Source organism: Aquarana catesbeiana, linkage group LG09 (assembly GCF_042186555.1).
Source record: "Aquarana catesbeiana isolate 2022-GZ linkage group LG09, ASM4218655v1, whole genome shotgun sequence".
Taxonomy (NCBI): Eukaryota; Metazoa; Chordata; class Amphibia; order Anura; family Ranidae; genus Aquarana; species Aquarana catesbeiana.
Genome location: NC_133332.1, coordinates 126,321,880 through 126,339,196, shown reverse-complemented (window position 1 = coordinate 126,339,196; position 17,317 = coordinate 126,321,880). Strand labels below are relative to the sequence as shown.

The window sequence follows — 17,317 nt, the reverse complement described above, 5'->3', positions numbered from 1 at the left end:
TATTCTACTCTCTAGATTGAGCTTTTCACGAAGAATGGCAATAAAGTATATGTAAAGTATGTACTGTAGGTATATAAGCTTTACAGATGAACTTTAGTCATAATACAGGCATAAAAAAATATTTAGTGTACGTATAATTCCAGATTTAGAAATATTATCTAGGGCCTCTTGCACATGATACTTCTGTTTGAGCATCTACTTTTTTTTTTTTGTATGCATTTTCGTGTATATGCGTTTGCGCATTTTCACGCACATGCGAAAAATGTAATCACGCGTTCTCCTCCTGCAAAATATGTAAATGGGTATTTTGTGCATATTTGCACGCAAGAGGCGTAAGTTACTGACAAAAAAGCAGATTTATTTATATAAAGAATGCACAGCACTTGTTTATGTGCTTGTGTGCATAGGCATATTACAATACATGGGGCTGTAATTTAGCTCAGTTAAAACAAAAACAAAAAAAAAGCTGTAATGAGCTTATTCAAGCTGCAGTGTGCAAGAGGCCTAAAAGTGTACAGGCTGGTGAATCAGCAGTGACAATGCTGATAGCCATGCCCCCTGCAACTTTTTTTTTTTTTCATCCCGCTGCAATGCAAGTAGGCGACTCTGCTCTGCATTCAGGAGCAATGCAGCATTGTTGCCCCACTATCAACATAAGCTACATTAGGTGGATTTCACTGGTAGGAACAGATATTTGTGGGACTACAAGACAACTAATAATTTATGGCCTACTGTGTGTGTGTGTATATGTGTGTATATATATATATATAATATATTTATTTTTTATTATTATTATATAATTTTAATTTTTTTTTTTAATTGAAGGCCATAGTTCTATGTTTAGAAAGTCATTGTAAGTCTTGTGTTTTTTCTCTTGCAGTACACTGTGTGGAACTTTATTCCAAAAAACCTGTTTGAGCAGTTCAGAAGAATTGCAAACTTTTATTTTCTTATAATCTTCTTAGTACAGGTAAGTATTCTTGTTTGGATCTTTATATGGTTAAATGTACAGCATGATTTAGGACTTGTTCACACCAGCCTGCATGCTAAAATAGGCCATTTTAACATGCAGACCAGTGCCCGTTGTGTAAAGGGCCGTACACACGATCGGACTTCTTGACAACAAACATGCAAATTAGCTGTTTTGGAGCAACATCCGACCGTGTGTACGCTCCATCGGACAAACTTTTTCAGTTTCCATCGGACTTTTGTTGGCTGTGCGAACGGACAAACTTTCCGGCAACAAAAGTCCGATCGTGTGTACACAAAGCCATCGGACCTTTGTACAAACTACAGTACGCAGCCGCGAGAATGTTTCCAGTGCGATCGGATCGCGCTGGTTCTCGGCGGCAGGGTACTGTAAATCTCGAGCTAGCTGCAATAGGAAAAACACATTTTCCTACTGCGGCGGGCGCGAGAGGGAATTTCCCTCTGGAGAATACCAAGCCCTTCGGTCTGGTATGGATTTTAAGGGTAACCCCCACGCCGAAAAAACGGTGTGGGGGTCCCCCTAAAATCCATACCAGACCCTTATCCGAGCACGCAGCCTGGCCAGTCAGGAAAGAGGGTGGGGACGAGCGAGCGCGCGCCCCCCCCCCCCCCTCCTGAGCCGTACCAGGCCGCATGCCCTCAACATGGGGGGCTGGGCCCCCCAAACCACCTTGTCCCCATGTTGATGAGGACAAGGGCCTCTTCCCGACAACCCTGGCCATTGATTGTTGGGGTCTGCGGGCAGGGGGCTTATCGGAATCCGGGAGCCCCCTTTAATAAGGGGGCCCCCAGATCCCGGCCCCCCACCCTATGTGAATGAGTATGGGGTACATCATACCCCTACCCATTCACCTAGGGAAAAAAGTGTCAATAAAAAACACAGTACACAGGTTTTTAAAGTAATTTATTAGGCAGCTCCGGGGTCTTCTTCCGACTTCGGGGGTCTTCTTCCGACTTCGGCGGTCTCCCTGGTGTTTTCTCCCGGTGTCCGCATCCTCTGCCAGCTCCACCGCTATCTTCTGCCGCTCTTTTGCCAGCGGTGGCCCGGACTTCTGGATCGTCTTCTCCCCTCTTCTCTTCCAGAGATGTTGACACGATGCTCTCTCCAGCTGGAATGCTCTCTGAGCGCTCCGCAACGGACTTATATAGGCGGGGACCCCGCCCCCCTATGACATCACAGTTCCGGGGCATGCTGGGACTGTGAGGTCATAAGGGGGCGTGGTCATGTCATCCTATTAAAGGGGGCTCCCGGATTCCGATAAGCCCCCCGCCAACCAACGGCCAGGGTTGTCGGGAAGAGGCCCTTTTCCTCATCAACATGGGGACAAGGTGCTTTGGGGTGGGGGGGCCCGCAGGGCGCCCCCCTCCCCCAAAGCACCCACCCCCCCCATGTTGAGGGCATGCGGCCTAGTACGGCTCAGGAGGGGGGGGGCGCTCGCTCGTCCCCACCCCCTTTCCTGACCGGCCAGGCTGCGTGCTCCGATAAGGGTCTGGTATGGATTTTGGGGGGACCCCCACGCCGTTTTGTTGGCGTAGGGGGTTACCCTTAAAATCCATACCAGATCTAAGGGCCTGGTATGCCCCTGGAGGGGAACCCATGCCGGTTTTTTATTTAAAATTTGGTGTGGAGTTCCCCTCAAGATTCATACCAAACACAGTGCCTGGTATTGGCGGGGATCCAACTCGGATCCCCGCACCAGTGTGAACCCAGCTCGCAAGGTGTCAATCTCGCCAATAAAAGTGGCGAGATTGACACAATATCAGAATACAATAAAGAAGTTGACCAAAGGGTGGTGGTAAAGAGCTGAAAAACCATGTGATTTGGTGAAAGTTGGCTGGAAAAGTCCTGTCATCTGTATGCAAGACAAACTTTTGGGCAACGCCCTTTGTACAAAAATCCAAGGGAAAGTTTGTACCAAGTCCTATCGTGTGTATGGGGCTTAAGAGTGGTAAAGGAAGGAGTCGTGCATTAACGTTTTTGTTGCATTAGGCTAGTTTCAAATCTAGACGGCACTGAGAGCCGTGTTTGCACTGGCGCAGCAGCCCATTCATTTTGCACCTTGCGGGAAACTGCATTCAGTGTTTTGGGGAATACACCCATCTCTTCACAGATGTGAACCTAGCCTTATAACAAAATTACACTTAATTCATCTCTATGCACCACAACAGTGAGATACGCTGACGTGAAGAGCGGTGTGAAAAAAAAAAAACGCAGTATGCCTGTATTTTTATATGCTACGGACGGAACCCACCTTAACACAGCATTGTGGTGTGAACAGGGCATAGAAGACACAAAAATACGAATTGTTTTCTTCTTGCACTTGTGTTGAGCCAGCGTTGATCTGTTCTGCACATAGCGTTAAAGCTAAAAACTTTTGAAATCTTTATTGTTGACCATCTACTGTGGGTATATTGACATGGCCTCAATTTGTCTTTTGGACCTTACAGCATCTGATATGGGAATACAGTATCTCACAAAAGTGAGTATACCCCTCACATGTTTGTAAATATTTTATTATATCTTTTTATGTGGCAACACTGAAGAAATGACTCTTTGCTACAATGTAACATAGTGAGTGTACAGCTTGTACGACAGTATAAATTTGCTGTCCCCTCAAAATAATTCAACACACAGCCATTAATGTCTAAACCGCTGGCAACAAAAGTGAGTACACCTCTAAGTGAAAATGTCCAAATTGGGCCCAATGTGTCAATATTTTGTGTCGCCACCATTATTTTCCAGCACTGCCTTAACCCTCTTGGGTAAGGAGTTCACCAGAGCTTCACAGGTTTCCACTGGAGTCCTTTTCCAATTCTCCATGATGACATCACGGAGCTGGTGGATGTTAGAGACCTTGCGCTGCTCAACCTTCTGTTTAAGGATGCCCCACAGATGCTCAATAGGGTTTGGGTCTGGAGACATGCTTGGCCAGTCCATCATCTTTACCCTCAGATTCTTTAGCAAAGCAGTGGTCATCTTGAAGGTGTGTTTGGGGTCGTTATGTTGGAATACTGCCCTGCAGCCCAGTCTCTGAAGATAGGGGATCATGCTCTGCCTTAGTATGTCACAGTACATGCTGGCATTCATGGTTCCCTCAATGAGCTGTAGCTCCCCAGTGTTGGCAGCACTCATGCAGCTCCAGATCATAACACTCCCACCACCATGCTTGACTGTAGGCAAGACACACTTGTCTTTGTACTCCTCACCTGGTTGCCGCCACACACGCTTGACACCATCTGAACCAAATAAGTTTATCTTGGTCTCATCAGACCACAGGACATGGTTCTAGTAATTCATGTCCTAAGTGTCTGCTTGTCTTCAGCAAACTGTGCATGTCTTTAGAAGAGGTTAGAAGAAGCTTCCTTCTGGGATGACAGCCATGCAGATCAATTTGATGCAGTGTGCGGCGTATTGTCTGAGCACTGACAGGCTGACCCCCCACCCCTTCAACCTTGGCAGCACTCGTACATCTATTTCCCAAAGACAACCTCTGGATATGAAGCTGAGCAGGTGCACTCAACCTCTTTGTTCGACCATGACCAGGCCTGTTCTGAGTGGAACCTGTCCTGTTAAACTGCTGTATGGTCTTGGCCACCGTGCTGCAGCTCAGTTTCAGGGTTTTGGCAATCTTCTTATAGCCTAGGCCAGTGATGGCGAACCTTGACACCCCAGATGTTTTGGAATTACATTTCCCATGATGCTCATTCAATCTGCAGTGTAGTTGAGCATCATGGGAAATGTAGTTTCAAAACATCTGGGATGCCAAGGTTCGCCATCACTGGCCTAGGCCATTTTTATGTGGAGCAACAATTATTTTTTTCAGATCCTCAGAGTTCTTTGCCATGAGGTGCCATGTTGAACTTCCAGTAACCAGTGTGAGAGCGATTAACACCAAATGTAACACACCTGCTCCCCATTCACACCTGAGACCTTGTAACCCTAATGAGTCACATGACACTGGGAGGAAAAATGGCTAATTGATCCCAATTTGGACATTTTCACTTAGGGGTGTACTCACTTTTGTCCAGCGGTTTAGACATTAATGACTGTGTGTTGAATTATTTTGAGGGGACAGCAAATTTACACTGTTATACAAGCTGTACACTCGCTACTTTTACATTGTAGCAAAGTGACATTTCTTCAGTGTTATCACATGAAAAGATATATGAAAATATTTACAAAAAATGTGAGGGGTGTACTCACTTTTGTGAGGTACTGTATTAGGACTCTTAGCAGGGGAGATCTCACCACTGCAGCTGCCAAGAGAAATATAAGAAGCCATTGGATGATTCAGCTAACTTGCCTCCATCTGTAACTTTTTACAAGATTTGGATAGATTTTCCCTTTAATTATAACATGGTCATCTTGTGAGCAAAAATATTTTATTTTATACATTAAAGAAGAATTCCAGGTATGGCTATTTTATACACAGTTATATTGGTCCAGCTTGGACACATACAGGCAAAAAAATACAGGCAAAAAAGAATAAGTCTATGCGTCGGCATGTTCTACATAGTTGTATTGGTCCAGCTTGGAGCAATGTAACGCTGCATATACCATACCTGGCCAATGCCCCTATAAGCTTGAAATCATTGAAGTAGACACTGCTACTCTATTGATCTTCACTTGCTTCCAGGTCCCAAGTCGAGTGGCTGCTCTTCTGCATTCTGAACACATGAGGTGGGGTGCTCAGCATGGGCACCATTCAGAGAATACTGTGCATTTTCTGAATTAATGCAAAGCGTTCTCTGATTGGAAGTGGTGGACAGGTGGGGTGGTAATGTCACGCTCTCCACCTCATCCAATCAGAGAATTCTTTGCATTTATTCAAAAAATGCATCGGGGCATCTGCTTAGTGTGAGACCCAAAAGCAAGTGGGGATCACTATAGTAGAGATGTCTGCTTGATTGATTTCCTGCTTCCAGGGGCATCGGCCAGGTATGGGTCTATACATCGCTACATAGGTCCAAGCAGTAGGAATATACCAAACCTGAAATTTCTCTTTTAACATTGTGTTTTAATAAGGAGTACGTAAATTTTAGTATCCTGTAAAGTTTTCGTATCTTTCCTCCTCCATATACAAGAACAAAATAACCACTTTAAGGCCTCATTCACTGTCCAATTGGGACCAGCGGCAGTGTCTGTACAGCCTCTGTGTCCCAATACATGTGAAGGGGACTGCCTGCATGTAAATACACAAAACAACTGTGCATCTCATGTGCATGAAGGCGGCCATCTGCACAGGTGTTTGGATTGGTAGGCCTGTGTGACTGAGGCCTTAAAGGGCAACTCCACTTTCGTGGGAGAAAAGCAAATAAAAATAATCTACTATATACACTTGCAAAACAAGTTATATTTGAATTTAATGTTCTTAAAAAATATCTTTCCTTTTCACTCTACAGTGCTGTACCTTACTGTATAATGCAATATGGCAACCTGAAGGCGTTCAGTACACAGATGGTGTACAGAACGCCCCCAGAAATGTAATTCCCTTCTTTTGTGATTGGCCTAATGATTTTTCCAAAAGTTTGCAGTAAGATACAAGTCAGATTTTTGGGCATCTCCTGCAACAAAAATGCAATTTTTTTGGCGAGGTGCTCCCAAAAGTAAATTGCGTCTAAAGGGATGCAGACCCTGCCTTTCCTCATTAGAGTTACACATGAACACAGATCAACAGCTGTTTCTTCAGAATAACAAAAGGTAGGATTCTGCAACACATAGATCACCCAGAGGGGAATGATTTATTTATTTTTTCTCAATAAAAGTGGAGTTAGACTTTAAGCAGTTTAGTTAGAGGTGGAGAATCATAGAATGAGTCACCACATGGTTTCCAATATCTTTGTAGGGCTCTGATGGTAAGACTTTTGTGCTACAGTTCATAGCTCAAATTTTGCCCACAATGGATGCAGGATTTCCTTCAAATCGCCTTTTGGATGTTCCTACTTCTTCCCATGTATCCTCCAATACAGTAAACTAAAAATCCCATCAAGGAGAGTGAAACCCCCTATAAATAAAGTGTCAGATGTGTAAACCTAGGAACTTCAGTATGGAGGTTGTACCAGAAAGATATTGGACACTTGGAAACTGCTTAAACGGCATCTACCTAAATCTGAGATATTTGTTTTAAGTGCTGACACCCCTATGTATTCCACAAATGAGATAAGGCTGCTCTTGTGTTCATCTATGGTCATGACATTTCTGTCAAAATAATTACCACCGTTGTGAAAATGTCCTGCATAAGAAGTTGTGGTCACTGCACACCAAAGATGATGATTAGGCCTCATATACAAGGACGCTTTTACAGCTGCATTTTTTAGCTTTTTTTTTTTATTTTTTTGCAGCTTAAAAATGTCACTCCATGTTATTCTATGGCCTCATACACACCCTGGTGTTTTGTAATAGGCATTGGCGTTTTTAAGCTAAAAAAAAAAACCCAGGACCAGTGCGTTCTGAGGCTTCAGCGCTAGAGCTGTAAAAACTCCAGACGCCAGTAAAGGGTGTTAAACGCGGTTTAACAAGGCTTAACGCTGTATTTCTCTGCCTCTATTCAAAATCAGTGGTTTCCTATGGGAGTCCATTGATTTGAATAGAAGTCGCACCAGAAGTCGGACCAAGATGATCCGACTTGTGGTGTGATTTGTGTGCTGAGAATCTTGAAGGGGAGCCCCGCCAGAAAAAAAAAAAATTGCGTGAGGTTTCCCCCCAAAACGATACCAGACCCCTCGGCCTGGTGTGGATTTTAAGGGAAACCCCCACACCCCATAAAAATGGCGTGGGGTCCCCCCCCCCCCAGATCCAGACCATACGAGCCAGCGCGCCCCCCCCCCGGACCATACCAGGCCACATGCCCTCAACATGGGGTGGGGGCACCAGGTTGCTGAGGACAAGGGCCTCTTCCTGACCCCCCCCCCCCCACCCATTCACCAAAAAAAAAAAAAAAAGTCAAAAATAAACAAGCTACACAGGTTTTTAAAGTATTTTATTGGGGCAGCTCCGGCCCTTCTCCCTCTCCTCGCAACGTCTTCTCCCTCTGCCGGCCCTTCTCCCCTCTCTGGTTCAACTGTCTCCGCTGTCTTTTGGCTCTTTTGCCGGGTCTTCTCGCTCTTTTACCGGGAGAAGACAGTGCAGAGAGGAGGAGAACTGGAGAGGGAAGAAGGACCAGAAGAGGGAGAAGAGCTGGAGCTGCCTTAATAAAATATTTTAAAAACATGTGTAGTCTGTTTATTTTTGACACTTTTTTTTTTTTAGGTGAATGGGTACCCCAATACTCATTCATCTAGGGTGGGGGGCTGGGATTTTTTTTTTTTTTTAATATTTTGGCGGGGTTCCTCTTCAAGATTCTCAGCACACAAATCAATGACAAGCTGCTGTTGTGTGCTGGTAACCGCACATCCAAGCATCTAAATGCGTACAGTTACAAATGAACGGCCTAATAACAGTCTGTGCCCAAGGATACACATCCCTGTATGTTCAGATGTGAGGTTATACGCATACAGCCGCAGTCGGTCACTGATTTGTCCTGGGACTGTATGCATTATCTGAGACTCCTAGGTGCAGAGATACTCTTTTTCTCTTGCATTCGTTGATGGACATAGGTTTTCTTCTGACCATAGGGTTTATGTAGCGCCACCTACCGGAGTAGGACACTAGGCAGAAAAAGAACACAGCACTGAATTTGGACACTCCTACCTGGCAACCCCCCCCCCCCCCACTATAGGCAAGCCAGTTATTTCTGCCTAGTTTTTAAAGAGCTAAGATTTAGTTCCCTGCTGAGATCTATGAATCAATACTTTTTTCCTTCTTTCTTTTCCTGAGATTTTTTTCCTGCATAGATCTTCAATCAACATCGGGGCTGGACAACAGGTTGGATAATCTAAATCCAGTAGTCACCCCAGACTGGCTACCAAGCGCACACAGACAGCTACAAGCTGGGTTGGCTGCATCCTGCGCCAAGGCAGCCAGTGAGGGCACATTTGTCGAGGTGCCTGTAGTCTGTGTCAGTGTTACCTTGTCCGACAGCCCCCTACCTTGGTAGGAAGTGAATCTGTGGGAAGTAGATGCCTCCCTTCTTCCTCAGCAGTGGTATGGTGCATGGGTACTTCTGAGGTGGTTGGCACTGTGCAGTCCCTTCCAGGCCTTGGGTCTCTCCTGTCAGTTCCTCCCCCCCACTCCCCTCACTTCTCGGCCACCTTCATCTTTACCTTTTTGCCTTTGAGTCTGCCTGCTGTTTCTACTTGTGTGGCTATGGGATGGGGACCCTAACTCTGGGCTCCAGCGGAGTTTATTCCTTCTGAGGGGATTGAACAATTTGTGGGTAGCGGTTGCCGGAGCCATGGCAGCCATCCTTGGTGTGTCTTGGCCTGCGGCCATTTTGCCTGCGTTTGCAGTGGCTATTTTTTGTGGATTAGGGGGTGGTCATGTTGGGTTGGTCCCTAAGTATGTGCATGGGCGACCGTGGACCCGGGCAGGGGATTGATAAGGTGATTCTCCGTCCATGTCCTTCTTCCATTCCAAAGGTGGTATCTGATTATTTAATCTGAATGAGGACATTGTCCTACCTGCTCTGTCTACATCCTTTGCACCCTAAGGAAGTTGTGCTGCACTCCTTGGGCGTGGTCGAGGCAGTTTCTATGTACCTGTTTGCTATGGCTTCTTTCTGGAACTTCTGTGATCACGTACAGTCTACAAAAAAGCCTGGCTGCAGTCTTTGCCATCATTTCTTATTGGATCACACAGACGGTGGTTCAGACTTAAGGGTTGGGCTCCTCCCTTTCCCCATTATGGCACTCTCTACCAGGCCGATTAGTGCCTCTTGGGCATTCCGACATCAGGCATAGGCATCTGTGTCTCAAGTTTGCTAGGTGGTTACTTGGTCATCTGTTCAAACCTTTTATCAGGTTGATGTTTTTACATCTTCAGATGCTTGTTTTGGTCGCAAGGTTTTGCAGACGGCTGTTTGAGGATTCTTGTTTCCCCTACAGGGTTTCTTGTACTGCTTTCTGATTAACTGGCTTGCCTATAGCAGAGAGGGGGTTTATATCAGCTAGGATTGCCCATAGGCAGTGATGTTCTTTTTCTTATTGGTGTCATACTCCTGTAGGTGGCGCTTATATAATCCTTATGGTCAAGAATGAAGGGAGGCCATTAATAGATTTTACGATGAGCAAAAAATTTTTTTTCTACAATGTATGGACTTCTGTGTCTGCATGAACAAGCCCTTACCAAAACATTGTAACCGGAAGATCTAAACTAGCGATTCAGTGTGTATCCTGTCAGCAGGCCTTTGCACTGCATAGTTTGTGCTAGACCTAAATGATATTGTAGGGATAAATGGGAATGTGTGTGGTGAACTTTAATCACACAGGCTTTGTGCTCATATGAACAATATAAACATTACTTTCAGATATTGCTGTATTTTGTATGTTTTAAACCAAAACTAACAAATATTTACAGTGTTGTAAGATGTGCATATTTTATCTTCTGGGAAATTTGGAGTCTGCTGTAGTGTCTTTATTTAGTGTTTTTTGTAATCTCTTTAACGATCTTTTTGTGCCTTTCTTCTTAGGCAATTGTTGATACACCAACAAGCCCAGTAACAAGTGGCCTTCCTCTTTTTTTTGTTATCACAGTAACCGCTATCAAACAGGTAATGAACTCACTGAGGCTTGTTTCATCTTGGATGTTTTGCAGCATGCTGGGGATCCTGAGGAACTTTCTTCACCAATAGTGTTCAAATAGAAAATTATTATTTAAATGAGCAGCTTTTACAATCTTTGGGTCTCTTTTGCTGCAGCTGCTAAAAAAACTTTTTTTTTTTTTTTTTTTAATTTATTTTTTATTGCATAACATTTTGTATGACTTTGATTGCAAGCTGTAGCCAGTGTGGTTTATTAGTAACTTCTTGATCTGTAGAGGTATATAGTGCATATGGATTAATAAGAACACAACAGGTTTTAGACATAAACTGTAATAACAACATGTTTCAGTTACTGGGCTTTGTGGCAGTTGCTGCTTAGGAAAAATCTGCAATGTGCTGGCAGCTCTGAACAGTGACGTCACCCTCGGGGATAATTGGGTGGGTTGTATCAACCAGTGACCAGACAGAATTACATTGTGGGAGGTAAAAGTGTTCACTTATAAATAATTCAGTGCTATGTTTTTAGCTGCTTGGCTGGAGTTCTTCTTTTGAAACAATCAAGACTGGATCAAATAGCTTCTTTTTCTACTTTAACACACTATTCCACCAGTGTTTTTTTTTTTTTTTCGTGCATTGCTGTGACCGCAGTGGAAAAGATTTTCTTAGTTGAAATAACATCCCTGTAAAACTCTAGAAAGTAAATCCAACTCTTAAAACATATTGGGATGACCGTGCTAGAAATTGCTACAGTTAATGAGTGCAATGAAAAGATGACCATAATTGGAGCTGTTTAACCTTTTCTTTAGCATAATAAAGGGGGGGGGGGGGGGGGAGAAAGCTATATAACTGTTAGCCTTTTGGAGCCGCGATTCTATCACTCCTGTGCATGTGCGCGGGAGCTGCTGGTAACAGCACACACGTACGTGCCATTGCTTCAGTGCGCATGTGCAGATGACATCGGCACATGCAAATACAGGGGATAGCTCCTAAACCGTTCAGGTTTAGGAGATATCCAGGGTAGCTACAGGTAAGCCTTATTATAGGCTTACCTGTAGCAAAAAGTGTGTTTGTAAGGGTTTACAACCACTTTAATTTCAGCCTCGGTCACCACCTACACTGGAGTAGGAAACAAAGCAGTTCACAGATGGATCAAAATTTGGTCCCTGTTGAACCATGTATAGCTGTTCCAGTTTGAGAGTAGTCCATTGTTAGATCGACTTTTGTCGAATGAGATTGTTTGAAAACATTGTCGATTAGTAGTTGCATCCACTGATCAATGTACTCTGACAGAGGAGAGTCCTGCTGTTTAGAAAACAAGGATTCCTTTATCCACCTTGCTTGTGTGGCTGGAGGAATTTATCTGTTGTGTTTTTTTTTTTTTTTTCTCTTTTCAGCCAGTGGGCCAGCTTAAGAGAAATTCTCTATTTCAGTCCACCTCATTGAAGCATCCAAGCTAACAAAATATTGTTCCTCATAATGAAAAAGAATGGGACACCACACACACAGGACAGCCACATTGATGAATAAATGAGAGCCACTGACGCGTTTCACCCCACCCCCAGGGCCTAATTGTAGAGTGTTTTATAAATAAAAAGGAAAAACACTTGAAAAATATTTTGTTTTGAAAAACGTTTTCATTCAATGTTCAGCTGCATTTTTTTTCATCTGCAAGCAGTTTTTTAGAGCTTCAGATGTTAGGATACATCGAACATTGTCCATTCATATGTCAATATTTACATTACACATGTGCCTCCGTTTTAAGCAATATTGGACAAGCTGACAATGCCTTTAGTGTTTCCTTTATTCCTGTGTTTCATCAGCTGATTATTTATATAATTAAGTTCAGTTTATCAATGGCTGCTCTCGACACATAGAACCCTGACAGCTGTGTTGCATTCCCACCTGTACGATTTAAGCCCTGTGGGTGGAGAGAAATGCTTCAGAGGGCCAAGGCCTGGGAGGAGACAGGCTGAAGAGGCTTTTCATTCATTCATCCATTGATTGCGGCTGTCCTCGGTATGCCAAGTCCCGTTCCTTTTCACTATGATGCCTTAAAGCAAGTCGAGATCAGCTTCTGAGGATACCGGCACCTGCTAGCAGCATGAATCGCAGGCTAGATTTACATCTTTGAGCAGTGCTCTAAAAGGTTTGGTTAAAATATCGCACCCGCTACATTTTGTATCACTTTCATGTATTAAACCATTTTATTGAAATAAAAGTAACAAACCTGTACGTTTTTGTTTGTTTTTATTTTTTTAATACACCAATATAAACTGGAAAAATGGGGAAAAAATCTCTTACTGATGTGCATAAACATTGCGTAAGTCTATCTGGAAACTAGCAATAATATACAGTGCTGTAAGCACATAGATAAAGGTTTTGTGTGCCGTTTCAGTGAAATATATGCAAATGTTGTTGCTCTACATACTGTAGATGTTTGGATTAAAAATAGTTGTCAAGATGAAGCTCTTGATAAATGTATTATATCTTTACTTTTCTGACAGGGCTATGAAGATTGGTTAAGACATCGAGCTGACAATGAGGTTAATAAGAGCACAGTGTACATCATTGAGAACTGTAAGCGTGTCAAGAAAGAGAGCGAAAAAATTAAGGTAAATGGTTAATGTAAACTTTAAGTGATAGCACTAATTCTTTCAGTTTTGCAGAAGCAGTTCAACAAGTCAATTAGAATTTTCCTAGATGATAGCCGTTTAAAGCGGATGTAAACCCAATGTCATCCTTTCTATACTACTGCCATAGTGGTTATCTATAAGGATATACATGCCTCCTGCATGTATCTTTACCTGTCAAATGTCTCCCCTCTGTCTGTTATGAGACCCAAAAATCTGCAGATTCTGTGGGTGGGTCTGTTGTCTGGAGCTCGGTGGGTGGAGTCGTGATGTCAGTAGACTCCCCGCCCACCTCTACACTCCCCTTGTCAATATGCATTTTCTCCTGTGTGTTTCTTACACTGAACTTCTGCTATGATCTCTGACATCCAGTGAAAAGACAGGAAAGTAACCACATGACTTCAGCATGCCAAATTATGCTGAGGTGTGGAACAGCCAATCCTTGCAGAGCTTCTGAAGAAAGGAGTGGGAGGGAATTAAAAAACAATGCCTGTCTTAGGCTAGTGCACGAGATATGTAAATCACCTGTCACTCACAGCAAGGGGGAGGATTTGACAAAGTTTTTCTGTTTGTCAAGTTTTATCTCACTGAACAATAAAAGAGGATTGCTCAGAGCTGGATTAACTTTTTGTGGCAAGACTGGGCTCAAATGATAGGAAATCTTATACTCTACATTATGACATAAAAAAAAAATGTCGGGTTTACATCCACTTTAACCCCTTTCGGCCCAGATGCCATATATCAATGGCCTCGGAAGGAAGTGGTTATATTAAAATCTTAGCTGCAACCATGAACATGATATTGTTTTTTAGAGCCACCTATCGGCTTTACTGTAAAAGTAATTCAAGCAACTGAACAATCACTTTTACAGCACTCTGAAGGATGCCACCCACCTCTGAACGCCATTCCCAGGCTCCCTAGTTTCACTGGGCAGCCCGGAACCATTGCAAGAAGTCAGATCGGCTGTGCACAGAGGAGGAGGAGGAACATCTGTTCCTCAATCTCGTTAGTGATGAATGAAGCTGGGAACAATGAGGATTTCCTCACTTCTGGCTTAGTGCTTTTTTTTCCCTGGCTGGTACAGCCAGGGAATTGGCCAATCAAACAGATCTCTTTTTGATCAACTGAATCTTGGAGAGCTGGGGGTAGATCAGAGCTACAGACCCCCATCTCTCCATAAAGAGTACCTATCACTGCCCAAGCTATCAAAAGGAGTGATGTTCATCCCTTTTAATTGTAATAAAGTTAAATGAAGAAAAAAAAAAAAAGTGTAAAAAAAAAATAATAAAATAAAAGGATTTACCCCCTTAATGACCAGGCCATTTTTTTTAATGTGAGCAGACCATAGCTTCTTCTTCATTGTGGGTCTTCTCTATAATATGACCTCTGGATTATCGTATACTAGCAAAAGATGCTTGTTTCTCATCTGTAATGAGAGTTTGCATTCACCAGTCGAGAAAACAGTCCAACGCTGTAGGCTAAGAACATTTGATTAATGGGAAATAATGATGGAGACTTCTGCAATGTGTACATCTATGGAGATTTCCTGTGCAAACAGCCGATCGAATGGGTAATCAGCCAAGCGAACCTAGCTGCATTGTGGAGTGAAACATTTAGTAGTGGTAATATTACAATGTGACCACTTTCAGCTGGTTGTCGGGAGCTGGCACATGCCAGTGTCCTAACAACCAGCAACTTATCCCTGCCTGGCATATTTAGCTGTCAACCGGGGATTATTGACTTACAGGTGAATGTAAACCAATATCGTAGATAGTGTAGTATTTGTATTTCTGTTAAATGAGTCCTGAAATTGAATTAGCTCAGCCATACAACACAGCCCTGCCTGACAGTGAAGGAGAACTTTTTTGCTTGTTGTAGTTCAGTAACCGTTTTGGGTCTTGCCCCTCCCCTGCCCTGTGACTGGACATTGATGCACTGGTCTCTGTCACCTTGCTCTCATGTTCTGTCAGCATGCTTCTTGCACTGCAGATCAATTGTCTCCTTGTATTGCTTCTCCCTCCCCCAGTCTGAGCTCTGCAGTACAGTAAATTGTAAGAGGCTGATGCTGAGCCAAGTTCAGGTTCTTGCATTGTTTGTGATTAAAATGAAAATAAATACATTTAAGATCGTATTAATAAATACAGAGCTGCATTAAGTTGTGCATTTTATACCTGCCTTGAGTTTGGCGTAAATCTTTAAAGGGTTAGTCCACCCTGTACTGATAATACGTCAGTGTTGGGTTGATGATGTTGTGTTTGGTCACTTGCCACCCTCTCACAGTTCTCGCAAACGTCACCAGCAAATTCTCTGTACATCAGTTTTAACTGAATGAAGTTAAATCTACTTTAGTCAGTGATTCTGTGCATCAGTCTTTGATCTTCTCTAATGCCAAGTTTGAATGTTCCTTTTTTTTTTAAAGGTTGGTGACATAGTCGAAGTGAGAGACGATGAAACTTTCCCTTGTGATCTTATCTTGCTGTCCTCCAGCTGCATTGATGGCACCTGTACTGTTACTACAGCCAGTCTGGATGGAGAGTCCAACTTCAAGGTATTTCAGCAGAATGTTCATCATTTTTCTAGTACATCCGGTATAATAATCCAAAGCCAAATTATTTTTGCTTCTCTAGCATATTGTTATAGGCGCAGGAACCACTGTTCTATTGGTTCTACTTCCAGTAATGGTATCTCAAACTTGTCTCAATGGAGGCTAGAATTAAAAAGTCACAATGCATCAGTGTTTTTAAGCGTAGGCTGTCATCTGCCTGCTCAAAGATAATTCAATACTGGTATACCTTTGCTGACAGTGGACCACTCGGAAGCTTGTACAACCAAGTAACTGTTCCTACCTCAATAATGTCTACCTTGCAGTTCCATGGCAGCATGCAGTGCTCTCTTTTAGCCTTTACCCCTTGCTGGGAAACTCTAGAACTACATGGTACCTATGCTTTGGGCACTACAGCTGGCATTCTTAGCACATTTTAATGCTGGTGTCTCACAATGTAGTACATGTCCAGATCACTTTTGTACATGGATGTGAGGATATCTGTGAAATGCCGGGACCTGCCGTAAAATTCACCGGACAATAACCGCACCTTGTGTACTGTTATTTTATCCTTGACGAGTGAAAGCTTGCTTGCTGGTTAAAGCGGACCTTAAGTCATTTTTTCATCTTTCCATCTATTAAATCTTCTGCCCTTGTTGTTTTAACTTTGGATAGTAAAACATTTTTTTTTTTTGCCAGTAAATACCTTGTACAGCCCACTTCCTGTTTCTTGTCTGGGGAAAAAGACCTAGACTTATGACATCATGCACAGCTCTCTCTCTCACTGTTGTGAGAGTTTACCAGGAAGTGAGTGGGGATGAGTCATAAGAGGGCCAATGAGAGATGCAGAGCTGGAGGTGTGCCTCCTGTGTGTCTGTGTAAATCCAGGAACTGAACAGGCAGCAGCTTCAGCTGCCCACAGTTAAAATGAATGCAGCCAGACTCAGTGGAGAGAGATTTCTGCAGCATATTTTGCAAGTACAGAATCACAGTATATATATAATAATATCCAAAGTGGTTGGAGGGAAGCTTCAGAATGGCAAAGATGTTTTTATTACTAATTATGTGAGCAGACTGCAGTTCCTCTTTAACTTCATTGCACCATGGCTGACAAACAATAATCTATAATTCTGTGAAATGTGTAATTTGATCTTGGATTCTCCACGAATACGGTATGTAATATACAAATGAACCATTAGAATACTTGGCTGCTCCTTTTCCTGTTGCTGAGAGCTGCAATTGCAGGCCTAGGCTAGTGTATACGTTGCTTTTTAGCATTCTTCCTATGTTCAGTTTGCTTTATACAGTAGGAGCAGCATGTCTAAGAAAAGAACAAGAACTGCATCTGCTTCACAAACCTTAGACAAACTAATAGCTCGAAAAACTCCCAGTTTTCTTTTTGTTTTGTTTTTTGTTGGTGCTTGGATGTAAAATATGTAGTGGTCAAATATAATCTGTCAGTTTCCAAACCTCTTTCTGTGAATTAAAACTTTCATGTGTATTTGTTAGCTCTGTAA

The 17,317-nt window shown here is 43.0% G+C and overlaps 1 protein-coding gene across 4 annotated transcripts in view; it reads left to right on the top strand.

Moving 5' to 3' along the window:
• Nucleotides 1–17,317, top strand: part of ATP11C (ATPase phospholipid transporting 11C (ATP11C blood group)) — a 273,446-nt gene that overhangs the window by 95,900 nt on the left and 160,229 nt on the right. For all 4 annotated transcript variants that reach the window (XM_073599256.1, XM_073599253.1, XM_073599254.1 and 1 more), the window contains exons 3-6: nt 881–970; nt 10,557–10,637; nt 13,133–13,240; nt 15,678–15,806. In XM_073599256.1, the coding sequence (XP_073455357.1) occupies nt 881–970; nt 10,557–10,637; nt 13,133–13,240; nt 15,678–15,806 (408 nt within the window). The remainder of the gene's footprint in view (nt 1–880; nt 971–10,556; nt 10,638–13,132; nt 13,241–15,677; nt 15,807–17,317) is intronic.